A 27,279-nucleotide genomic window follows, 5' to 3' on the forward strand; every position below is an offset into this window, starting at 1 on the left:
AGCATATGCATGCACCTCACCACAATCTATAGCAGATGCTGAACAAACTGTCTCGTTTATGTTTTCTCCACCCCAGAAGAAACTTCCACCCAAATTTACAGACTGTGGGGTGACCCACAGGCTGGGAAGATTAGGCTGCTCTGCGGGGCCCAGTGTATGAGCCAGGTGTGCAGCCCTCCACCCGTGAAGGCCTGGAGGACCTCTGCCAGGTCTCCCCCCAGGCTCTGCCAAAAGAACTGTGAGCCAGCCACATGCTCTTTCGAACTCCTAGCACTCTGAATCTCCACATTGAACTCATTTTCTGCTAAACTTATATCCAACTTTTTTTCTTATGTTATCAAGACTTGGGGGAACAAAGGAAAAACAGGAGAGTGGAGAAAGACCATGCTGGAAAGTGCCAGAAGGAAAGGAGAGTAGGAGGAACTTATCAAATGGCTGCCATTCACTGTCAAGTAAAAAAGAGACCATCTTTCTATTAACAGACATTATTTTTGCCTAATACAAATACAGACAACAGAAAAGAGCTCAATCCAGCCCTTTCTCCCTTTTTAAAATAAAAAGTAGTCCACCAATAGCACTCACTGTTTCCATTTTCCTCTGATCACTTCATTTCTACTTCCCCAACCTAATATCAAATAATCAAATTTAGCTAACATTAACCAACTTTTGATTCTTGGTATTAAAAACTCATTTTCTCCTAAATTTTAGTGGTTTGTACCATATTGCATGTTTTCTAAATCTATAGAGACCTACTCAAATGTAGAGCCAGCCTATTTGCTCTCAGTTTGGTGTATCCAGCTTTGCAAACCTCTTATATGTTTCTGCGTGTTTTGAAATTTCTTGGGAATCCTAAAGCTCTCTCTCTACCTCTCTTGAGTGGCAAGAGCTGGATAAATGAATTTATATTAAGATAAAATGAAGTTCTTAATGCTTGGCTTTGCTTCTCAGACTGTGGCATATGCTGATTTAGAAGAAGTATGAGTAAATATATTCCTGGACTATTATTCTGCCTCAAAGATTTTGAGATAAAGGATGTTCATAATAAAATATAGATATGCATATATAAAGTGAATAATACATATGCATACTTTAAAGAAAGCACAAAATTTTAAAGAAATTTTTACCTTGAACTTCAGGTTGTACTACAAGCTACTCATCAATCCATTCATTTATTCAGCAGCAGTTCACTCATTTATTCAACAACAAATATGTCTTGGGTATGTGCTATGTGTTGAAGACCTGTTTTAAGTACTGGAAACACAGGAAAGAGCAAAACAGATAAAAATCCATTTTTCTCATGGGGGTTACATATTGGTGTAAGGGAAAGACAAATAAAAGGACAAAACACACAACTAAATAAAATATATATGTATCATATGGGGACAGGAGAAAAGTAAGGCAGAGAAGAAGATTGGAAAAAAGTAAGGTAGGTTTAGAATGTCCCAACCAACCCAATTAAAAAATGGGAAAAGGACTTGAACAAACACTTCTCCAAGGAGGACATACAGAACATTCAGAGACACATGAAGAGATGCTCAATATCGTTAGCTATCAGAGAGATGCAAATTAAAACCACAATGAGATACCACTTTACACCAGTCAGGATGGCTATCATAAACAAAGCAACAAACAACAAATGTTAGAGGGGTTGTGGGGAAAAGGGGTCCTTAGTCCACTGTTGGTGGGATTGCAGACTGGTACAACCATTATGGAAAACAGTATGGAATTTTCTCAAAAAAATAAAAATCGACCTGCCTTTTGACCCAGCAATTCCACTGCTGGGATTATATCCTAAGAATCCTAAAACATCAATTTCAAAGAACCTATGCACCACAATGTTCATAGCAGCACAATTTACAATAGCCAAAAGTTGGAAGCAACCTAGATGCCCATCAGTAAATGAATGGATCAGAAAATTGTGGTACATATACACAATGGAATTCTATGCAGCAGAGAGAAAGAAGGAGCTACTACCTTTTGCAACAACATGGATGGAACTGGAAAGCATTATGCTGAGTGAAATAGGCCAGGTGCTGAAAGACAAATACCATATGATCTCACCTTTAACAGGAAGCTAAACAACAAAACAAACAAGCAAGCAGAGAAAAAAAAAGACACTGAAATAGAGAACAAGGGGACAGAGACCAGAGGGGAGAAGGAAGGGAAGTTAAGGGGAAAAAGAGGGAGGGATTTGGAGGAACAAATAGGAAGGACACAGGGACGAGAACTAAGGGGGGTGGAAATGGGAGGGAGGTGGGGACCAAGGGGCGGGGGAGGCTGGGATGGGAGAAATAGACAAAAAACTGTACTTGAAAAATAACTAAATAAAATTAATTTTTAAAAAAAAGGTAGGGAAGAAGAACCAGAGGTTGGGCTGCTAGCCAAGGACGTTGGAAGGGAATTGCAATGGTAAATAGGTTATAAAGAAAGATTCACTTATTGGATGACATTTAAACAACCATCCAAGGGAGTTACAGGTGGCACACCATGCAAAAGTCAAGGTGGAAGAATTTCAGACATCAAGATCAGCAGGTGCAAAAGCCCTGAGGTAGATGCATTCTAAACATACTTCTTGGAAAGCAAAGAAGCTGGTGTGTGGTGAAGAACAGCACAGATATTGCAGGATTTTGTAAGGATTTTGGCTTTCAATCTCAATGATATAAATCACAGGAGAATTTTGAGCAGGGAAAGTACTTGATTTGATTTACTTTTTAAAGGGATCACTCTATTTACTATGCCGAGAACAGATCACAGGGGTCCAACTGTGAGACTAAGAAAAGCATGTAGGAGGCTATTACACTAAGCCAGGGCAGGGATAAAAAGGGCTTGGACCACGGTAATAGCCCTGAATGTAATGAGAAGATCCAATCTGGGATATGCTACATGTCTTTGAATCTAAGACATCATTGGCTGAAAGATACACTATTATTTCCCACTAAGAGAGAGAAAAAGAGAGAGAGAGAAGCTGCCATTAAAATTAAACTACTGACACAATGCCCTCTGACCACTCAGGGCTTTTACTTGATAGCTATTAATAGATCTATTTTAGACATAGATATATTTTTATCCTACACTGCATTACTCTTACACATCCAGAAAAGGAAAATAAAACTGAAACAAATTGATAAATAAAATTAAAGTTTTTCTCAAACTTTGATTTTTTTTTATCATTTGGATTCATTCTATTTCCACGTGTCATCAGAGTACTTATGATACAGGATTTTTTTAAGAATTCACAAAAGAAATAAAATCCCATTGGTATTGGGCTCTTTTTTAACAGCTCTGTTGAAATATAAATGATATAGCATAAGCTGGATATTTAAAGTGTACAGTTTAGTAAGTTTTAACATAATACATACACTTGTGAAACCATCACCATGGTCAAGATCATGAACATACCCGGCACCTGCAAAGTTTTCTCATTTCTCTTGTAATCCTTTCCTTCTGTTCCCTCCTGCCCTGTTTCTGTCACTATAGATTACATTGCATTTTCTAGAATTTTATACAAATTCTAGAAGGTAGGGAAGAAGATTTATAAGGTATACATGGATTTATAAGGTATACACTCTTTTTCATCTGTTTTTTTCATTCAGCATAATTATTTTGAGGTTCATTAATATTGTAGCATGTATCAGTAATTTATTTTATTACTGTGATAATTGCACTGTATGGACATACCAGTTTGTTTATTCATCCACCTGTTGATAGATAGTTGGGGTATCTCTACTTTGCAGCTCTTACAAGTAAAGTTGAAATGAACATTCATGACTTTAGACAGACAAATGCTTTCATTTCTCCTGGGTAAATTTCTGAGATTAGAATGGCTGGATTATATAGTAGGTGTATATTTAGCATTTTAAGAACAGACCAAGCTGTTTTTCCGAGTGTCTTATTATATTGCATTTCCACCAGCAAGTCTGAGAGTTTCAGATGCTCGGCACTCTTACCATCACTTGATATTGTCAGTAAATTTTTACTTGAGACATCCTAATTGGTGTGTAGTGGTATCTCCTCATTGCTTTAATTTGCCTGTTTCCCATTGCTAATGATATTGAACCCCTTTTCATGTTGTAGTCCAGTTGCTGCCATAGTAAATTACCACAAACTTAGTGGCTTAAAGCGATGCATTTATTTTACAGTTCCAGAGCATCAGAAGTCTAAAATGGGTCTCCCTGAGCTAAAATCAAGGTGCTGGTAGAGCTATGTTCCTCCTGGAAGCTTTGGAGAAGAATTCATTTTCTTTTATTTTGATTGTCCAGCTTCTGGAGGCTATCTTCTTTCCCTTGACATCTTCAAAGCCCAGCAGCATAGCATCTCCAGATCTCTGTGACTCTAACTTCTTCCACCTCCCTCTTCCAATTAGAAGGACGCTCATGACTACACTGTGTCTGTCTCGATAAGCCAGGGTAATACAACATATTCATGGGTCTGGGGGACATCTTTAGCAGGAGGAAGGAGGTAGGAGTTATTTTGCCTATCATGTGTGTGTTTATTTCATTTTTGGTGTAATGTTAGATCAAGTATTGTGCCCATTTAAAAAAATGATTATTAGGTTTCCTCCTGTGGAGTTTTGAGAGTTCTTGATATATTCTGGGTGCAAGTCCTTTGTCAGATACATGATTTGAAAACATTTCCTCTCAGTAGGTAACCTTTAAAATGTTTTTTAAAAATGTCTTAATATTATCTTTCACAGAGCCAAAACTTTTTACTTTGATAAAGAACAGTTTCTTTTTCTTTCATGGATTGTGCATGTCCTTGCCTAACCCAAGGTCACAAAGTTTTCTTCTATGAAATTTTCTTTTAAAAGTGTTGAGGTTCTACATTTTACCTTTAGACCTATGACCCATTTTGAGTTAATTTTTGTGTATCTAGGCTAATTTTTATAAGGATGTCCAATTTCTTCAGCTCTACTTGTTTAAAAGATAAACTTTCCCCTCAAATTGCCTTTAAAAATGTCAAAAATGCATTGGCCATTTCTGTGTGAAACTGTTTCTAGAGTCCATTCTGATCTTTCATTGTACATACCACATTGTCTTTGTTACTTAGCTGGAAAGTAAATCTTAAAATCAGGTACCTTGATTCCTCCAACTTTATCCTTCTTTTCAAACTTATTTTGGCTATTCTATTTTAAGTTCTTTGCCTTTTCACATAAGATTTAAAATTTGTTGTTCCATATGTACCAAAATTCTTGCTAGGATTTTAATTAAAATTATTATAATTCTACAGGTTGGTTTGGGGGGGGGAATTGACATCTCTTAATATGTTAAGTTATTCAACCTACAAACACATGATGTGTTTGCATTTATTTAGGTCTTCTTTAATTTTTTTCATTTGTCTACATTAGTTTTATTTTATTTATTTATTTATTTATTTTATTCAGTTATAGTTGTCTTACCTTTTCCCCCATTGCTCTCTCTTACCCTAGCCCCCTCAACTCCCACAGCCAATCCCCCCATTGTCCATGCCCATGAGTCCTCTATTTGTGTTCCTTTGCTTTCCCCTTTCCCTTCTTTCCCCCATTATCCCCCTACCCCCTCTCCTCTGGTCATGGTCAGTTTGTTCTTTATTTTCAAGTCTCTGGTTATATTTTGCTCATTTGTTTGTTTTGTTGATTAGGTTCCAATTATAGGTGAAACTACATGGTATTTGTCTTTCATCACCTGGCTTATTTCACTTAGTGTAATGATCTCCAGTTCCATCCATGCTGTTGTGAAGGGAAGGGGTTTCTTCTTACTTTCTGCTGTGTAGTATTCCATTGTGTAAATCTACCACAGTTTTTTAATTCCCTCATTTACTGATGGGCATTTAGGCTGTTTCCAGCACTTGACTATTGTAAATTGTGCTGCTCTGAACATAGGGGTGTATAGGTTCTTTTGATTTGGTGATTCAGGATCCCAGCAGTGTGATCACTGGATTGAAAGGCAGTTCCAGCTTTAGTTTTTTGAAGAAATTCCATCCTGTTTTTCACAGTCACTGCACCAGTCTGCATTCCCACCAACAATGTACTAATAGAAAGGGAACCAACTGCACGGGAAAACATATTTGCCAACGATGCCTTGGAGAAGGGTTTGATTTCCAAAATATATAAAGAAGTCACACAACTCCACACCAGGAAGACAAATAATCCAATGAAAAAAATTGGCAATGGACCTGAACAGACACTTCTCCAAGGATGACTTACAGAGGGCCCAGAGACACACGAGAAGATGTTCAACATCACTAGCCATTAGAGAGATACAAATTAAAGCCACAATGATACCATTTCACACCAGTCAGAATGACCATCATTAATAAATCAACAAACATCAAGTGCTGCAAGATTGTGTAGGGGAAAAGTCTTTATAAGTTTTAATCATACATACCCCATATGTTTTAATTGGATTTATACCTCTTTCAAATGGCATTGTATTTTTATTTCAGTTTTTTTGGGAATTCCTGGTTTATTCTTGGCCACATATTTTGCAAAATTGCCAAACTCATTTATTAATTCTGTGAGGTTTTGGATTTTCTACATAAACAATCATGTTATTTATAAATCAGGATGATTTTGCTTTTTTTTTCAATTTATAAACCACTTGTTATTTTTATGGCTTTACTATACTGGCAAGGATGTTAAATACAATGCTGAACAGAAGTGAGAGTGGATATCCTTGCCTTATTTTCATTCTTAGGAGAAAAGCATTCAATTTTTCTTTATAGAGTATGATGTTAGCTATAGGTTGTTTTTTTACAGATACTCTATCACCTTAAGGAAGTTCTCATCTATTGTTAATTTGCTGATAGTGTCATAAATGGATGTTGAATTTTGTCAAATGCTTCTTCTGTCTCAATTGATATGATCATGTGGTTTTGCTAAGACTTTTGTGATGGATGATATTAATTTCAAATAGCCTTGCATTCTGGGAGTAAATTCTACTTGATCATAGTGTATTATTCTTTACATATATTCTTGAACTTGATTTCTAGCATTTTGTTGGAGGGTTTTTTACATCTATGTTTATGAGAGATAGTTGTTTCTAGTGTCCTGTGCTTATACTGTCTTTGGTTTTCATGTAGGTATATTATTAGCCTCATACAATGAATTGGAAAATGATTCTTCTCTGTTTACTGAAAGAGATTGTATAGAATTTGTTGTTCTTTAAATTCCTGGCACCACTCATCTGTGAAATTTCCTGGGCCTGAAGTTGTTTTTTTCTGTTTTGTTTTGCTCTGATACTTAATTTTTTAACAATATAGAATATAGCTGTCACTATTTTAATGTTTATTCTGTGTTTTGATTACTTTTTCTCTTCAATGTGGGCTTATTTTTGCTGCTGCTATTGTTGTTGTTTAATTTGCATGTCTGGTAATTTTTGAACTGGCTCCAGACATTGCAAAATTTATCCTGCTGATTGCTAGATATTTTTGTATTCCCATAAATATTCTTGAGTTTTGTTCCAGAAGCAGTAAAAGTACTTGAAATCACTTTGATCCTTTTGGTTCTTAAAATTTGGTGGCAGGAACCATAGTCACGTTTGGACTAGTGCTAAATGGGCCTTGCTGCTAAGTCAAGACACTTCTGAGCACTCCATGTCCAATGATATGAAGTTTTCCAGCCTGGCTGGTGGGGTAAGGTATTATTCAGGCCCTGTATGCATGGCAGATACTCATCCCTATAATCCTTTTATGTGACGTGGTTCTTTTCCTAGCCTCAGGTAGCTTCTTCAAATAGATGTACTGATTGATTGGTGTGAGTGTGCTGCTGGATATCTGAAGGAAGTGTTACAGGAACAGCCCCCCACCCCGGGGTCTTTTGTTACTCCAGGTTCTTTATGCCCCCCACTATATTCACTGTGGCTCTCAATGCCAGAATTTAGTAAAAAGAAAAGGAATTATTTAATTAAAAGTTATACAGGTTTATAATAATGACTAAATTCTACCATTAAATCTTACCCATTTAGAAATAAAGATATATCCACAAACACACCATCCTGCCTTTCCACCTTTGCCCAGTCAGGCCAGTCTCAGAGCATGCCAGTAAGAAGCACTGTCCTCCAGAAGACAAAAAAAAAAAAAAAAAAAAAATCAGACGCCCGCAGCTCACCTCCCCTGGTTCCTCTCAGTAATGAATGCTGGACTGGACAGTTCTCCTGTGCTTCCCAACACCATCAGCTGTGTCACTGTGATCTCTAGTTCTTAATCCAAAACCATGTGGCACCTCCGCATGGGCAGCCAGTGAGAGTCCTTTCACCCCTTTATTTCCTACATGGTCCCGCTGATCCCGCAGTCTCCCATTGTCCCACATTGTACCACATTGCCTCCTATCCCACATGGCTGCCTGCCTTTTTTATTAAATCCGAACCTGGAACCTTCTCCGTAACCTCATTTCCAAATCCTCCCACAATTGGCTACACATGCTAGCACTCCCACATTTTCTACCTTTCTTGGCTGCCATAGTTAGTCCAGGCAGGTGTGGCTCCCTGTTTCAGAAGCCAGCACCAAGCCACTCTCACAGGTGCAGGAAGCCCCTCCAGCTACAACACATCATGGGTTAGAGTCACACCCATCTCTCTGGCTCCCAGCACAGGTGCAGTGTTTTAACATTATCAAAAGACTGGCCAGGTTCTTCAGATGCACCCTGTTACAGAAGCACTCAAATCTCTAGAGTTGTCTCTTTGTGCAGCTTTTCTCTCTGTGGTAATTTGTCCTCCTTCTAACTCTAGCCACCTTGATCTCCTTGAACTCTTAGCTTTGCCTCCTCAACTCAGGGAACCCAGAAAGTTCCCACTTTCTGAGCCACCACCTGGAAAGCCTTACGAGGCAGTAAACTGAAGCAATGTTAAGGCATACCAACTTTGTTTCCATACTCTCAAGAATCGCTGACCTTCTTTGCTTTATATCCTGTGTCTTTAAAGCCATGGTTTCATTTTTTTTCTGACCTTTTGTTTGTTTGAGGGAGGAGATTAAGCCTGGACCCTACTACTCCATCTTGACAGAAAGCAGAAATTTTAGTGCTGGTCTCTTAATTCAGAGTTCCAGTTACATAGACCTAGCCAGCTTTTGACTCCCATTTTGATGTTCTATAGCCCTTTTTCACACATCTCCCTACAGCCCTCATAACAATTTGATTCCCAGCAGTTAAATTAGTGTGCTCTACTATTATCTTGGAATTTTCTTCCATGTCCCTGCTGATACCAATTTGCAAGTTTGATACTGGGTGTTTTGGTGTTAGTGCCTGTGCAGTCAAAGATAACTATGGCAGGGTTACTGCCTTGGTGAGAAAGAATGTAAGGCACCAGTGATTGGGAGATGCATTCTGATTTTACATATCTTAAAATATGAAATATGGTAGAATCAGTGAAATACAACTTTTAAATTCAAGTGACAATAGGACTTTCAAATTGATTGAGTGCAGGCATGAAGTCAAGGATGGCTCCAGGGTTTCTGATCTATACAAAATGGGGGCCTGGGGCCGGGAGGGGAAGCATCTTATCTGACCTATTCAGTATACATCCTCCTTTGTGCAATTACTGATAAACTAGGGGCAGGGGAGGTGGGAAAGGCTCATCTTATTTTATTGGATATATTTTAAGAGTAATAAAGTTGGCATGAAGATTTTAAAATATAGCATTTTTATTGGTATATTTGAGGATACCAGTAAAATCTTGAGAATACCATATATCCTCAAGATTGGTGGACTATTTTTATATGTAACCAATTGCATTAACAATAGCTCTTTCATTTAAAAAATAATACTAATGATAAGACTGAGTATCAGCCCCAAACTCTTAGAGCAAAAGAGATTTTAAAAACATGAACTTATCAACAAGTCTAAAAATAGGATAAGTTCAGGTATCAGAATAGATAACCCTGTCTTTTCAAAATTTATCATTATTATTCTTACCTTTATTTGATACAGCAATGAATCACATAGAAAAATTCACATATGACAAGATTAAAAATTGAATCTAAAATGCTCAATAGAAAGATGTGGAATATACATTTATATGTATGTATATGTGTGTGTGTGTGTATGTGTGTAGAGGGAGAGTATACACACTGTAGACTTTTTTTGACAAAATCCTGTAGGTATAATTCTTGAGTACAATTTTCTTGAAAAATGGAATTTGCAAACCACATATGTGAAATAACAAGATTTATGATTCCCATGGAAACCTTGTCATTTTAACAGAGAAAGAGGTTACCTGATCTCTGAAGCAGGTCTTTTAGAATTGTTGATTCATAACCTGGAAATATCTCTTGAAGATTGACATCCTGGTTGTGTCAAGAAAGCCAGAATAGATGAGCACGGATGCGCTTGGTCACAGAGCAGTGTGTCTTTGTGGGAAAGGGGTCCTAGGGGGTTGTGCAGCACAGCAGGAGAGGACATGGCCACCTGCCTTGCCAGCCATGCCCACTGAATTAATTACCAAGGGGCAAGTGATGAAACCAGACTGCTTGCACATTCGTGGTGTCTTAAATGCCTCGCTATGCACAAGTGTAGTAGTTCCAAATAGAAGACTCCCCAACCCATCCCTAGTCACTGAGTGTTTATCATCAAATGAGACAATTTCTAATACATATACAGCTCAAAAGCTGGCTTTTTATCAACTTTCAGAAAGTGAAAATAATTTTTTTCACCTTTTTGTCAAATTATAAGCGTCATATATTGAACTGTATTCTGAGGTGTATCTTCTGGTGTTAACAGATGATACATAAGAAAAGTTTTCCCTGCATGAACACATTGAGGACACACTGGGTTAAATAGAGTAAAGTGGGTTTTTTGGTTCAGGGCTTCTAAGAAACTAAGTAATGTGCTTTGGGAATTTCCATGAACAGGGAATAATATGCAATATTTTCAACACTTTTAATTGTAGTCCCTTTTTCAGGGGCCATCTGTAGGACTGTTTTTTTTTTTTTGTCTTGTTCGTTACTGAATCTTAAGTACCTAGTATGGAACCTGACACTAGGAGACATTCAAAACCGTTTGTGAAATAAATGAATGAATTTGCTGGTTGCCTGGTGACCTGCCAGTTGTCTGTTAGCCCTTTACAGAACCATAGAAGAATAGGTCATGACTATCCTACCTCTGTTGCTATGTGCTGCTGATGGTTCAGGTTTGCACCAGCTCAATTTGCTTCATATTTTTCTTTGACCAGGCAAATGGACAAGGGCATCAGGAGACATTCCATTCTTGCCAGGTCTACTCTCTCCATCCCACCCTCTTCCCCCAACAACTTTGGCAGTTCTTCCCCATCTTCCTCAGGGAGCATGCAAAGGTTACTGCATCAGCCAAAAGCTAGATCAATGCCCCAGCATGTGGAATGTGAGTCACTTAGCAGAACAAGAGGGAGGCCCCCTGAGCAGTGTGTGGGTCAGAAGACTGCCGGAGAGCTTTGCAGACCAAACAGAAAGCAATCCTTTTTTTTTGCTTGCACTTTATTTGACCTGTGGATAAACAAAGACTTTCTATTTCTAGAAATCCCATTGTTTTAACTGCTTTGAGTTACTTTTGTAAACTTAAACATCCATGTCTTTATGCGAGGCCATTAGAGGTCTGTGGGCCCGGTCTGAATATTCTTTGTCCCTTTTCTATATTCCCTTTACGCATTTTGTTCTCACAAGCCACAAACTCTTAGCTATCTAAAATTCAGCCTTTTCTTTAACAATGTATGACATTAAAAACAATGAGAAGGTTGTAGTGTGAGTAGAATATTCAATGTTATAGAGAACTTGATAAATGTAACCTCTTTGGGGAAGAAATTGAGGGCATGTGATTCTTCTTTCTCATTCAGCTGGCTACGTGGAAGGGGTCTTGAGGTGTTAAAAAACATCATAAAAATAAATCTTTGTTTTTTAAAGAGATTTGGAATAGAGGGAAGAAAATAATATTTACCAAATACTGTGTTCCAGGCTGTACATCTATCTTTATATCTATATCTGTAGCCATACCTATATCTCTTCACAGCAATATTATGAAGTGTTTTTTTCCCATTTTACAAAGAGAATAACTAAGGATCAGGGAAGTTACAGAACTTTTGAGATTCATTTATTGAAATTAAATTCACCCCAAAACAAGATCATACATTGCAATTCAGAGAAATTGGCTGCCTTTGGAGAATCTTTCATTTAAACTACATTTTTTCAGTGATAGGATAATAATGTACAATATTGAAAATATATTTGTGAAACAGGGGATCCCTTGGAGCTCCTGAATATGCTGGTGAGTTCAAAATACCTGCTGTCCCTTGTCTTTTGTTCTTTGACCTTGGACTACTCATTAAGCTTCTCAAAGACATCATTTATTCATAAAGTGGAGATTGTAGCAAATTCTTTGCCTATATTAACAAGTTTTGAATGAAGGAATAAATAGTACAATTTAGGTGAAAGTGAAACTTTTCAGTGCCATGTAAGTATGAGGTACTGTTGTCGCAAATGGGGTGCTAAATGTCAGTGATGTGTTTGGGGTACATGCAATATACCTTCAATGTTTTTAATGTAGGTTTTGGGACTGCTTCCAATGAGTTGAGGCTCAATTTTAAGCACAGTAGAAAGTAATCTATTTATAAATGATCTGCAATTCAGCCATATTTTTTTCAAAACATGCAGTATGGGGGGGATATAAATAACCATTTATGGGACACTCACTATACATAGGATTTAATGCAGAGTAAAGGATATTGAAGAACTGAAAGACAAGATTTTTGCTGTAGAGAGGCTTAAAGAACATAAGCAAATATTTATTTCCTCTATTTTTATCTGTCCTACTTATCCAAGACAGTTACTTTGCTAGAAAGAAATCCAGACTTTGATATAATAAAGTCATCCTTGGAAGATCAGAATTTCCTTTTGTAATGTAACACAGTTGCTCTAATTTAAAGAAATGTGGCAATATAAGCCCAGGACTTAAAATTGGAGATGAAAACTTGCAAATCCATTTTTTTCATATATCAAAATTCATGTATTTTTTAAAGATCAGGTTCCTCTTGAGCTAGCTAGTGAGTGACCAGCTCTTTGGGCATATTTTATTTTGAGGAAAGTAAAAATTTTGATGCCCAAATATTGGTGTTCACATTTTAAAGACCTAAAAAAAAAGATTTTCCCAAAACAGTAATTCAAAAGAACCTATGTACCCCAATGTTCATAGCAGTGTATTTACAATAGCCAAGTGCTAAAAACAGCCTAAGTGCCCATCAATAAATGCGTGGATCAAAAAACTGTGGTACATTTGCACAATGGAATACTATACAGCAGAAAAAAAACCAGAAAGAACTCCTACCCTTTGCGACAGCATGAATGGAACTGGAGAGCAGTATGTTAAGTGAAATAAATCAGACAGTAAAAGGCAAATACCATGTGATATCACCTGTAATTGGAACATAATCAACAAAACAAACAAGTGAACAAAATAGAACCAGAATCATGGAAATAAAGAACAAGCTGACAGTGAGCAGAGGGAAGGGGGATAACAGGGGAAAGAAGGATAAGGGTCAAGTCAAGGAGCATGTATAAAGGATTCATGGATAAATACAATGGGGGAGGGGAGAAAGGATTGAATGTGGGAGGGGGAGGGGGTAGGACTGGGGAGAGTAATGGGGGAGGGATGAGGACAACTGTAATTGAACAACAATAAAAAAAATGTCCTTTTGCAGAGTTAGGGGTGGTATTTCAGTGCCTGTATAGGAGACAATCAGTAACTTTGTATCAAACTATGTGCTTTTAAGACTTTGCTTTGTTTCTCTCTAGTGGATGACACTGTGGTTGCTATTCCCTATGGAAGCAGACAAGTTCGCCTTTTCTTAAGAGGAACTGATCACTTGTGTAAGTAAACTTGGTTGTTTTCCTTTGGGTATTGAGAATTTGGGGCATTATTATTTATTTACTTCTTGCTCCCAGAATAGATTAAAATCCAGAAGTACAAATCTTTCCACTTCATCATAATATATTTTGAATGCTTCCATTTATCTTTTGGTTGCCTGATAAGATAGCAAAAAACTGTGGTAATTATCTCTAACCACAGTCATCCTGAAAGAAACACAAAATAGATGCTCCCTATAGATTGTTCATGAGTTAAACACATGTTTATGCTTTTGTGAATATTATTTCTCACTTCTTCTCTTCCAATCAAACTCAATCTTTTTCTTGCCTCCCTCTCATTTTTTTCTTCCTTCCAAAATTTCCTCCCTCTCCTTCCTTCTTTCTTTTATTCTTCCTACTTTTATGTTTCCTTATTTTATCAATTCAGAAGATCATATAGAAACACCAAACAACTTCTAACCATGTGGCATTTAATGAAAACCATTTTGGTATAATTAAGCATCCCACATACTAAAGACAATATAAGGTCCTAATGTCTTGAAGATAACTCTTGGATTCAGGATCACTAAAGGGATGATCATAACCCAGAGATCAAAGGGTAGCATGCCCCCACCAGAGTTTGTAGACTAACTGACCTTCAGACATGCCAAGTCAGCAGTATGCAGCCATATCTTTTTTTAAAAAAATACCATTTAGTGCTGCTTAGACATAGGCCTGTAAATTATAAACAAAAAAATTATGGGCTACGAACCAGAGAGGAGGTAGGAGAGGATATGCATTTCCTGCAATAGTCAATTTCCCTGAAACATTTCACTTCAGTTGATCCCTTGAGCATTTCTGTGATTTTTCCCTTGAGCATTTCTGTGATTGTTCCTGGGTTTCTACAAAGCTATCTAACATCTTTTGCTCTTTTTTATTTTTTCCTCCCACACATACCTAAGAAACCAGTTTAGGTAGCAAGCAGTATCTTTTGGAAATTGGATTATGACTGAAATCATTCCAGAAAGACAAATAAATGAAGACAAATTACAGCCTGGGAAAGTTCAGATAGCCTACTATAGTCTTTCTAAAAATAAAAATGAATACATTTCATGGGAGAGGTGGGGTTTGAAGGGTCATGTGAAGTAAAGGAATAAGTAAGGTACAGTTCAGGCAAAGCCAAAAGATGCTGATAAGACACCTTATATGGATCCAAGTTCTTTTCTGGCCCTGAACAACCCCCCAAATATAGTATTCACATGTCAAAGGATGATATATGTGTGTACACTATTACCATTTAAGTGATTCACTTTTCCTCTTGAGAACTGGACCACGGTAACTGCTGGTGTAACAACCCCACTCAGAAACAGGGGCAGGCTACAGTGGAACATTAGACAGACCATCACCAGGTTGAGGACTGACTCCTCATTGCCGAAGAAAGAACCCAAAGGAGTGTAGATAGATACGAGAGAAAAATCACCTTATAAATTTATTAGCTTCCCAGACTTTCTAATTGTCCCAAGGATTTGTAAAATCGCAAATGGTACTCATAGATGAATAAAAAGCAAACTGGAATCTGTTTTCCCCCCCAACAGACATACTGTTCATAACGTATGTATACCTAAGGAAGTTTTTGTTTTGTTTTTGTATTTGGAATATAATTCAAAATAAATGTGTGAGTAAATGATACCTAGATTCTCTTGCAACCCTTTTGTCCTTCACTCCCTGCATCTAGTCCAATGTGGAATGGATCCTAAATAGTTAGGGCCAAACTAGAACAAGGCTATGCAGTCTGGTGCAGCTCATCTTTAATCAGAAGCACCTTGCAACGGACACCTGGGAGACATGGAGATAAAATTGAATCACATGCTCAGGTTAGGCTTTGATCTCCAAAATTTTTTCAAAACTAAATTAACTTATATTCTGAAGAGATCTCCACAAATTCATGTAAATACATATAAGGCAACCAGAAGAATGAAGCCTAGAGGAAGGAGATTCAGGGCTATTATGTTTCTCCGATGACAACAACTGGTTCGCACACTCAGATATTTCCTTGGTGTGGCTTTGCTCTTCTGTGAGGTCCCCACGAGTCTGGGAGATGGGAAGGAAGCCTGACCTACCCCCACAGAAGGGCTGCACAGACTTCACCTGAGGGTCATGGGCACTTCATTAAACACCAATATTTCCACCTGTTGCTATTCCTTGTCATAGAGAACTTGATTTAGACAATATTGAGAATAATTTATTACAAATACTTGAGGCACTTTATTACCTCCAGGGACCTTAAAATTATCCCTAACCACAGAACCACAATCTGTAAAACATAGGAGGGGAGTCAGTCTCACTAAATGTAGGAAGGAAGGCCTAGGGCTTCACCCAGGCTCCCCATTTTTCTTCTAAAGACCTTCACCAAAATCAAGGGCTCTGGTTAGATTTCTTCTTTCCTCTATGCAGGGACCAGTTACTTTAAACTATCTCTCTAGCACATGAAAAATTCACGTGCTCTGAAATACGCATTATAATTGCCATCTTCCCAGCACTTTGATTTCCTACAACAAAAGATGCTTCACAGGCTTTGTCATTGGCCAAATTCAAATTGGAATGTTCCAGGAACCAGAAGTTCCTCTTTCTGTCTTAAGTTCTTTTTTTTAATTTTTTTAATGATTATGCTGTTCCAGTTGTTCTATTCCCCCTTTCGTTCCCCTCCACCCTACCCCCCATCCCCACCATTACCCCCCCTTTAGTTTATGAACATGTGTCTTAAGTCCTTTAGATTCTATATTTCCCATACTATTCTTGCCTCCCCATCTATTTTCTATCTACCGTCTATGCTACTTATTTTCTGTACCTTCTCCCCCCTTCTCCTCCTCCCACTCCCCTGTTGCTAACCCTCCTTGAGATCTTCATTTCTATGTTTCCACTCCTGATCTAGCTGTCCTTTTAGTTTGCTTTCATTTTAGGTGTGGTTGTTAATGTCTGTGAGTTTGTTGTCCTTTCACTGTTCATGTTTCTTTAACTTCTTTTTCTTAGGTAAGTCCCTTTAACATTTCATAAAAAGGGCTTGGCGATGATGAACTTCTTGAATTTGATCTTATCTGAGAAGCACCTTATCTGTCCTTCCAGTCTAAATGAAAGTTTTGCTGGATAGAGCAATCTTGGTTGTAGGTCTTTGGATTTCATGAGTTGGAATACCTCTTTCCAGCCCCTTCTTGCCTGTAAGGTCTCTTTTGAGAAATCCGCTGACAGTCTGATGGGGACTCTTTTGTAGGTGACTGTCCCCTTAGCTCTTGCTGCTTCTAGGATTCTCTCCTTCATTTTAATTTTGGCTAATATAATTACGATGTGCCTTGGTGTGTTCCTTCTTGGGTCCAACTTCTTTGGGACTCTCTGAGCTTCCTGGATTTCCTGGAAGTCTATTTCCTTTCCCAGATTGGGGGAAATTCTCCTTTATTATTTGTTCAAATAAGTTTTCCACTGGTGGCTGTGCCTTTCCCCCTTCTGGTACCCCTATAATTCAGATGTTGGAGCATTTAAAGATGTCCTGGAGGTTCCTAAGACTCTCCTCATTTCTTTGAATTCTTGCTTCTTGACTCTTTTTTGTTTGGCCATTATCTGTCTTAAGTTCTTATGAAATATAATATATGTACACAATACTGAATGAAGTACCAAAAATGATTTTAAAGTGAAAGAGGATTAAAAAGACAGTTAGTTAGTTCTCTGTCCTTAAATCACTATACTTTCTTCATTTTTAACAATAGCACACATGCAATAAGTAACCAGAAAGTATAAATAAATGCAAGGCAATGCATAAATATGAAGTCGCACAGGTGCTAAGGAAATTCAGACCTGCACCCTGGATCTCACAGAGCAAAAAGAAAAGTATAGGGTATTCTAGGCCAAGGGCCATAAACACTGAAGTCAGTAAAATGTGTATGGGAGGTTTAGTCAAGGGAACAGGATTGTGATAAAACAGTCCAGGGAAACAAAGATTCTTTGACAGGGAGGTTTGAATGTTTGGATAGTAAGTTCTAAAACAATTTCATCCGCAGCATAAACTCCAATGTGATCCAAAGTACCTATGCATTTTGTTTACATCATAATTTTAATTGTGTCACATATAAAGAATTCTTATCTCTTACTTATATAGTTCTAGACTCTGTTCCAAGGAAAGTACTTGCATGTGGTCTGTCCTAGCCCTGTGAACATCTTTCTCTTCTCTCCATATGTTTGATTATATAGATCTGGAAACCAAAACCCTCCAGGGGGCTAAAGGGGAAAACAGTCTCAGCTCTACAGGCATCTTTCTTGTGGACAATTCTAGTGTGGACTTCCAGAAATTTCCAGACAAAGAGATCCTGAAAATGGTTGGACCACTCACAGCGGATTTCATTGTTAAGGTAAGCCCATTTAGTTACCTTGTTTTCAAACCACCTCCACATTGGTGGTATTTATATCTCCTAAAGAGAAAGACTTTAAGTTTTGACATAGATTTGGAAAGCCTATTATCCAAGATATGTTAATTCAAGGGTGTTGAGCTACATCCCAGGACTTTACAAGAACACATGATTTTCTTTAAAGATCCTAGGCAAAATCCTAATTGTGTGTGTATTTAATTTAATAAAAGGACCCCAATTACAAAGCCAATGTATCATTAGTTATATATGATATAAACATTTTTTCAAACAAGTTAGGATGCAGTCACTGGCTCATAAAAGGTGTCCTCAGTCAAAGAGAAAGACAAACTAATGATCCATAGAGTTGGTCGTGCTTCCTTCCAATTCAAGTTCTGTTTTCTCTTGTACTGGCAACAAGACAAAGTTGTTTCCTTCTATCAGAGCTTCCCTTACTCTTCAAGGTAATATAAAACACATTGCTGGAAGCAATATACATATTCTGTAGGAAAAAAATGTACACACTAGAAGAACATTTGGGAATCACAATAAAATAAAACATATTTTTTCCCTCAGTAGGTCAGAAGGACCTGAAAGATTTCAGCTGTAAAGCTGTAAAACTTGTAATGTGTCCAGGACTCCATAAATTTTTCATCATGGGACCTGAAGCCAGAGGACATTTGATTTAAGCTAAGGCTTGATGACCCCATGGCAGCTGGAAGTAAGAATGCATATAGGAAAATGTGATAGGCAGTGAGGTAGGATGGAAGAAGGGTTCCAGAATACTGTTCTGTCTCCATCTGCATGGTAGTTTTTTTAATCCAGTCCACCTGCCAGCCACATGAACATGAGCAAGAAGCTATAAGCCATCAGAGATAGCTCACAATAGAGATGATGCTGTGGGTAGTTAAGTAATTTCAGTTAAGCAAACAAAGGCATGCCTCAGAGATATTGCTGTTTTGGATACAGACCACCCCAATAAGCATTGCAATAAAGCAAGTTGTAATTCTCTTGCTGGTGGAGGGTCTTGCCTTCAATTTGTAAAAAGCACAACACCTGTGAAGCAAAATAAAGCAAAGCACAATATAACATGGTAATGCCTGCATAGTAAAAAGTCAAAAGATGTCTTTTTTGTTTTTTTTTATTTTATTTAGTTATTTTCAAGTACAGTTTTTTGTCTATTTCTCCCATCCCAGCCCCCCCCCTGCCCTGTGCTCCCCACCTCCCTCCCATTTCCTCCCCCCCAGTCCTCATCCCTGTGTCCTTCATACTTGTTCCCCCAAATCCCTCCCCCCTTCCCCCTTAAATTCCCTTCCCTCTCCCCTCTGGTCACTGCCCCCTTGTTCTCTATTTCAGTGTCTTTGTTTTTATTCTGCTTGCTTGTTTGTTTTGTTATTTAGCTTCCTGTTAAAGGTGTCTTTATGTTTTGAAGCCCTTAGCATACTGTTGAACAAACCATTTATATTAATTTCCCTAGTGCACTAGGGACCTTGCAAGAACTAATATACATACTAATAATATACAATTGAATTCAAGCAATATTATTCACATTTGAATAGATCACTGCATTGTTGGATGCATTTCATAAATCCAGCTGCCTTCTACACATCACCACTTGGATGTCCCACAGACACAATGAGCTCAACATATCCAAAACTGGACCTGTCTGTCCCCAGACACCTACTTTCTTTTCTTTCTTTTTTAAACCTACCTCATTTTCTTTCATATCTTGTGAAATAATACACTGTTTACCCTACCAAGTCAGAAAACTTTGATTCACACCAATTTCCCCATCTCCTGTACATCCCTCATTACACATTAAACTTTGTCAGTTCTACCTCTATATCATCTTTTAAAACTATTCTTTCTTCTGCATCTTTAATCCTTTTTATTTCTCACCTGAACTAATGCCATTGACTCAATTCGTTTCTCAGCCTCTGATCCACTGCCCATGTTGCACTCAAAGTAAGTTTTCTAAAACCAGAACTCTTCTCCTCATAATGCTGCATTGCTCCTCACCTCCATCCATTGCTTTGGGGTTAAAATGCAGATCTGTAGTACAGCATGCATTGCCTTCAATAATCTGGGTTTTTCCTACCCTTCCAATCTCACCTTTGACATTTCCTCTCCTGTTTCAATCACCGGAATGGCTCACAGATCCCCCAACATCTTGCAATTCCATGGCTAATTATCTCTGCATAACGCCATGCCCTCTGTCTGCAATGCCCTTATCTTTTCTTCTTCCATTTACTTCACTAACTTATCATTGTTCTTCAAGATTTTCTCCACCCGAAAGCATTCTGTAACTCAACCCAACATTCTTCTTTACATTACACCTTCGTACTGTGTGTCCCATGAGGGCAGGGACAGAATCGTATTTGTCTTCATTTCTTCTTAAGAAAACACAATAGACACTTCCAAGTGTTAGATGAATAACAAATTTTAGCCACAAGCCAATTGCTGAAGTGAGACAGATGCTGACACCTTCATGTTACCTCCAAGGAAACTGAGCTTTAGGGAAGTTAAGGTAGTTGAGTGATGGGACCAAGCTCATCCTGATGACAAACCAGGACCAAAACCACATCTCTTTATTTCTGGCCCAGAATGCTTTTCAGTATTCTCTGTTGCTTCTAAAACTATTTTTTCCTTCTCCATATAACACACATATTTTTTAAAGATGGACTTTAAAGAAGGTTCTTATACTTTCAAATGCCTGCCACCTGTAAATATTTTCATTCAGAAACAAGCTATCATTTTAGTGATTTTTGCATTATGTGTCCTGTTTGATGACCTAATTTCAGGTTGCAGCTGAGAGAAAACTAAGGTTTCATTAGAAAATATCGGGATCAAATAAATGTAAAGTTATTCTAAAATTGATTATATAATTTTAAAAAAATCAGTATTCACTCTTAAAAAATGAGTCAGGTAGTTTAAGAAGATAAGAAAAAATTACCTTTTTTCTAGTGATTCATAATGAAGCAACTTTCTCTTCCCTAATTTTCCCTAGGAAATAAGTGAAAATAAAAGATTACCATTTGATTTATTTGTCTTTTATAACTTAGGTGCTTAGAATTTATACACGTAGTTTATAATTCATTTTCAGCATCAAAGTATAGTCTCTTTTGCATAATATATATTAATTTAAGCAATCACTTCCTTTTTGAATGAGATACATAGGAATCAAAATAGAAATGGTTATTCATCAACATCTTTATGAAATTTTATTTCCAAAATACAATTTTTTTATTTAAAAGGGAAAAACCATTTTTTTTGCATGAAAGGAAAATTTTTCACAGTGAGAATCATTATATATTGCCATTGGTTCCAAAATTATGTTTTGAAATCTTCTTTAAAAGTTAAAACCAGACTAAATTATTATCTTGCTTCCTAGGAAAGCATGTCTTCCAAAAATTTAAACTTTATGCATTGGCTGTACAAAAATTTTTGGCAATGCTAGCATGGAGTGGTACAAAGCACTTCAAGCTCTCTAATGTTTGGTGTTCTGTCCTACTTACTGGATATGTAACCTCTAGCACATTGTTTTACCTCACTGAACCTGTTTAATCATTTGAAAAAATAGTAATAAAATACTCCCCCATAGTCTTTGTGAGGAATTAAGTCAGATAGTGTATAAGAGGTCTGTCCAGAAAAAGTCTAACCATTGCTAATATAACAAGAATAGTTTTCACAATATCAATGTAACCTGGCAGCCAATAAGAGTTGACTGGAATGTGCATGTGTGAACAATGCCAACTTCACTGTACTAGTCAGTGGGGGCAGTAGATGCTGTTGAATGAGCATGTGTACTGCGTGGCCATTGCATTCAAAATGACTGAGTAGAACAATGAGTCTGCATCGAATTTTGCATGAAATTTGAACCTTCCTCTGCAGAAACTATCTGATAATTCAGAATGCCACAGCTATGGGCAACTAGTGATTGGCATCTTCATCACAACAGTGCACCTGCTCATGCATCATGTCTCCTGCAGAATTTTTGATGAAACATTAAATCACCACCCTGCAACTACAGCATGGATTTGGTGCCCTGCAACTCTCACTTTTTACAAAACTAAAATCACCTTTGAAAGGGAAGAGATTTCAGACCATTGATGAGATTCAGGAAAACACAACAGGGCAGCTGATGGCAATGGGAGAACTCTATAAGCTCCCAAGATGCCTACTTTGAAGGGAACTGAGGCATCATTGTCCTATGGTCAATGTTTCTTATATCTTGTATCTTTGATAAATGCCTCTATTTTTCATATTACATGGCTGGATACCTTCTGGACAGACCTTGTATAAAAGCAGATAAATGCAAATCATTTCCTTTCCATCTTTTTGAAATGCTTTAACTTCTGGTCCAATTTATCACAATACTCTATTCTAGAGCATAATGCAGCTTCTCTGAAGATGGTCCATTTACAAATTGTATATCCAAGAACAATTTAGCAGGTGTAAGACAAATGGCTGTGAAAACATACTGGCTGTGACATCTGTCATCACATTAATTGTAAGGGGCAATTGGCTATTGGCTGAACGACTGACTGGCTTAGTATCTTCTTCCTCCTACCATGCCATTTGCATCTTTTGGACACAGCTGGCCCAACAAAAGATAATGAGAAGATAGAAGGGAATGAGGAGAGTGCAAGAATTTTCCCAGATAGAAGAAGGTCTTTTTCAGTTATGGTTGGGGGTGGGTAGGGCAGGGGAAAGTGGTGGTGGGAAAATTGAGACAATTATACTTGAACAATAAGAAAAAAATATCACTTAAAAAAAAACCTTCCAACTTAGCTCTGCTTGTGCAAGTTACTTGGATATATTTATACATGTTCAGTTTGTGCCCATGTTTAAAATTTAAGAAGAAAGCCATATCAGATAGATAGAGAAGTGACTGCTGAGAGTACCTAAGCCACCAGCGTAGCAGAAATATTCAGCAGAATAGTAAACAATAAGTGTACTTAAAGCTTAGAACACTGACAATTCATGCGTACATAACTGGAGAAGAGTTATTTTCTACAGAGGATAATTTACTAAATACATTATATTTTTATAGTTGAGGAATTTGGTTAGAAAGATTGGCATCATTCTAATTGTTGCATGAGTAGCTTGTCTGAGCAGTCTCAGGAATAGAAATGCCATGGTTTCCATTTGTATCACTTAGAGTGTTAGGCAAATATGATGCCTTCATATTTCTTTTTGGACATCCTTGAGGATAATCCTGTACATAATTCTACACCCAGTAATGGTATCTGCCTTTTTCTATATTATAATGCCATTTGAGAGATAACACACTGGATAGGAAATGTTGAAATAGTGAGGCATATTATGCAGTGTAAAATAAAACAGAGTAAAATCTATAGATACTTGCTACAGGCTAATGTGATTAAGAAAGCCTTTGTGAGACTTGGGCAGCCATGAATCTTGGGTAGGATTCAAACAATCCATTCTTTTCTCCACTGGAGGCTGAGCTTTGGCAAACATTTCTGCCCAGGTTGGTTTTGCCTCCCTCCCAGCCTCACTGTGCCAGTCAACCCGTGCTCGTGCAAAGGAAAAACCATTGTAAGGCCAACATTCTTGAGAGGAAAAGTTGAAATTACTGTAGGAAATACAAGAAGCATGTAATACATAGTGATTCTTTTTCTTACCCAACTTTTACAGGTAGCGATTCACCTAATACATATGCTTCTTTATGCTGATAGAGTGCAAGAATTTAGGACTGGGTTCATTACCATATACTGACTTTCTAATTGGATTTCTTATGTGGGGGAGGGAGAAACTTTCCTCTACCCTCCTAGTTTTTGTCAGCTGGTCTAATAGTTAAATCTGCATGAGGTAGATTAGATTAATAAGAGAAAATAGACAAGTTTAATTACATATGTACACATGGGAACTTCACTTACATGAGATAGCCTGAGGCCCCCCCACACATCAGCAGAGACAGGAAGTTAAAGTGAGGTACGTGGCATTCTGAACTAAGGATCAGATAAGGCATCCTGGGGCTTTAGAGAGGAGAGCAGTCATTTCGGGATGAAAAGAAGAGCAGATGTTCAGTAACTAATAGTTTTTCCTGCTATATAGATATGTCAAAAGGTTATCTTTGATAATCTTTTATTATGGGCATAGCCCCTAATTTAAACATTTTGAAGTAGTTGTGGCAAGGCACAGGAGTTTCTCTTGAGCTTGCAGGGTTTCAGTTACCTTTAGTTCAAAATAATCCATATACCACAGACAGACATCTTGGGGCAGCTCCTTCTGTGCCCCGACACCAATTATTTTACCAACTGCACAGCTAACTTAAAGATGCAGAATCAGAGAACCAATGTTGAGAGTGGCAGACCTTTGCCCAATCCTAGCCCCCATGGTTCCACTCTCATCATTTGTTTTCTGCTGTCCTTTTCCCCCTGATACTGAGGTCATCCTTCCAGCAGACTCAAGCCTGCTCAGCCTCTCAGCACGTCCTTCCTGACATACTCTTCCATGTTTTTGTTCCTTAGCCAGCATTATACCCATAGGGCATCTCTGATCTACTGCCCTACTCAAGGGCTGTGTGCAGTAAAACCATAACCAACATCTCTCATGCAACCCTGAGCCAGGGACTGAGGGGCTAAACTGCTGAGCTCCCAGTATCAATGTCTGGAATTCTAGAAGGACTAGAAAACCCTATAAAAGTATAAATGTAAAGTTACATGTTAATAATTTTTTATCATTATTTTTACTGAATAATGCATAATCTTAGTATTTCCAACTGTTGAAAGTATTAGGTATTTCAAACAGTAGAGTGGTTGAATTTCATTCCAGTAGTAACTAGCAATTTTATAAGCCCTTTCCACTCTACTGTACTACTATACCATCAAAGGGGGGTGGAAAGTGCTATTGGGTAAGTGGTATAACAGTACTGCTTCTTTCCATGAACTTTAGCAGCATTGTATTAGCATTGTCAATTTTATCAATAAGAAATGGTCAATAACATCTTCAAGAAAACTGGTAGATATATACAAAAACATGCAAATTATTCTAAGGATTTGTTACAAATAGTATTTGAAAGGGCCTTATCATTATATAATGCATTTGTTCATTCAGTCCTGGGTTCATTTACTGAGCATTGTTTGAACTCTTATTATGTGCCAAACATTGTAGATGATGCTGAAGAAAGAGTGGTGAGCAAGATAAATGGTACCTGCTTTCCTGGAGCTTTCGGAATATGGTAGAGAAAGGCGATGAAATAACAATTACATCAATATTAATATTTGTAAATATTTAACTGCTCTAAGGAAGACCTTGTTGTTGCTGCATATTTTGAAAGCCCATAAAAGCATTTTAAAATGTTTTTGCAGTTCCTTCAGGATTCACCATCACCACCAAAAACCAAAACAGCCCCAAATTTACTATAGTAGACTGAGATATTTAATAAATAAATTCACCTGTTTTCTGTTTTATTCCCTTCTGAGCCGGCATATTGATTGATTTCTACCGTCTTTGAGCACAACCTGGTCATGACAATGCTGGCGGCCCTGAGGCCTGTGTGTACAAGGTGAATACTGTTGTGGATCCAGCTCAGAGGCTCTAGGGGGCAGGTCACCCCCCAGCCCCCTTCTGTCGTCCTCAGGCCAGAGCAGCAACTTGACGGTAGCCAACGGGAGGTGGGAGGGCCTCTGAGCACCAGCCCCGCTGCCCACCCTTCTAGGGGGACAATTTCTATATCAGGGAGAGAAAGGAACCTGGTTGAAGAACATTCCAAGGTTCACAACTGACCCTCTTCCCAGATAAGAAGAAAAAGGTATAGCATTTATTAATGTTTCATGTGGGAGAGGCTTTTTGTTCTTGATACCTGTCATGTATTCGAAATTTCTCCTTAATTCCTTTGATTTTACATGGACTTAAAGGCCATTACCCACATACGCACTTGTACTGCCCTGCAGTTCTATTATGACAGCACAGTCCCTCACTATGGAAAGTGACCGCTTTTTGTCTCCTTCACTTTCAATGTGACAGGTGATTAAATCGAATTAGAAACACTGAATCATTTTAGGTACAGGAAGAAAAGCTTGGTTCAGAACATTCTTTTTGCTTATTAACTTAAGGAGATCAAAATTGCATATGCCAGATGTACTTAGCTCCTTTAAACAAAATTCTAATCTGTCAAACTGAAGCTTTCACACTAGGACATGATTAATATTTAAGTATTTAAGGTTCATGAAGCTTCAAAACTAATGATAACAATGGTCTCAGCATCCCAGAATTAATAAAACCTGAATTAATTAGTTGTGGCTCACCTATGTAAACAATAATTAGGCCATCTAAGTTAGACATTAGGTTAGCCTCTTTTTTATTTTTAAATGTTTTTTCAATGTTAAAATGAAAAATTAACACACTGAGAAAAGAGGTGCAAGGATACTGCTCAAGATAAATGCCTGTATCTTTACACCACTACTAACAAAGACAGTTTGGTACCATGAGAAGAATGGCAGCTTTAGAGCCAAGCACACCTGCATTCAAATACCAGCTGCTTTTTTCCCAGCTGTGGAGCCTTGACCATGATGCTTAACCTCTCTGAGCCTCATTTTTTCTCATTTTTATGCTAATGTGGAAGATAATATGAAATAGTGTTTAGATTTAATATAAACAAAATGTACCCTGAACCAGGTAGGAATGTGTTTATGCTGATTCCTGGGGTTGGTGCAGCTGTTATTAAAGGAAGAAGATGGTGACAGAGAAGCAGACGCAGGAATGTTACCTGAGGGAACACAATACCAGTCTGGGGCTTCGGACCTGTCTCCCATTTTTTCAGGGTTCCTGTTATCCTCCACATCCTAGGAGTTTAATCCAGTTATCGATTTCTTTTCAAATCTGAACACACAGTCTCAGCACTTGCTGTCATTATACATCACTTTCATTGAATTCATTAAGAATAATATTCTTTCTAAAATGATGGTTCTTTTTTTCTTCTTGCTTCAACATGGTGTTTAGTTACCCTCTCTCTTGACACCAGATCTTCCTGTCATTCACAAGGTGCTTTTACTAGCAACCAACAGGGAGCTGAAAAAAGACTTGCTCCTTTTTTTTTTTTTTGCCTCCTTAACTGTCCCCAAAAATCAGCCCAAACACTATACAA

The 27,279-nt window shown here is 37.7% G+C and overlaps 1 protein-coding gene across 1 annotated transcript in view; it reads left to right on the plus strand.

Moving 5' to 3' along the window:
* ADAMTSL1 (ADAMTS like 1) overlaps positions 1–27,279 on the plus strand; it is a 948,619-nt gene that overhangs the window by 651,596 nt on the left and 269,744 nt on the right. Inside the window, exons 7-8 of the mRNA XM_053656510.1 lie at positions 13,726–13,800; positions 18,016–18,173. Coding sequence (XP_053512485.1) covers positions 13,726–13,800; positions 18,016–18,173 — 233 coding nt within the window. The remainder of the gene's footprint in view (positions 1–13,725; positions 13,801–18,015; positions 18,174–27,279) is intronic.

The sequence above is a fragment of the Artibeus jamaicensis genome, unplaced genomic scaffold (genome assembly GCF_021234435.1).
Source record: "Artibeus jamaicensis isolate MK-2021 breed Jamaican fruit bat unplaced genomic scaffold, CSHL_Jam_final scaffold_1964, whole genome shotgun sequence".
Lineage (NCBI taxonomy): Eukaryota > Metazoa > Chordata > Mammalia > Chiroptera > Phyllostomidae > Artibeus > Artibeus jamaicensis.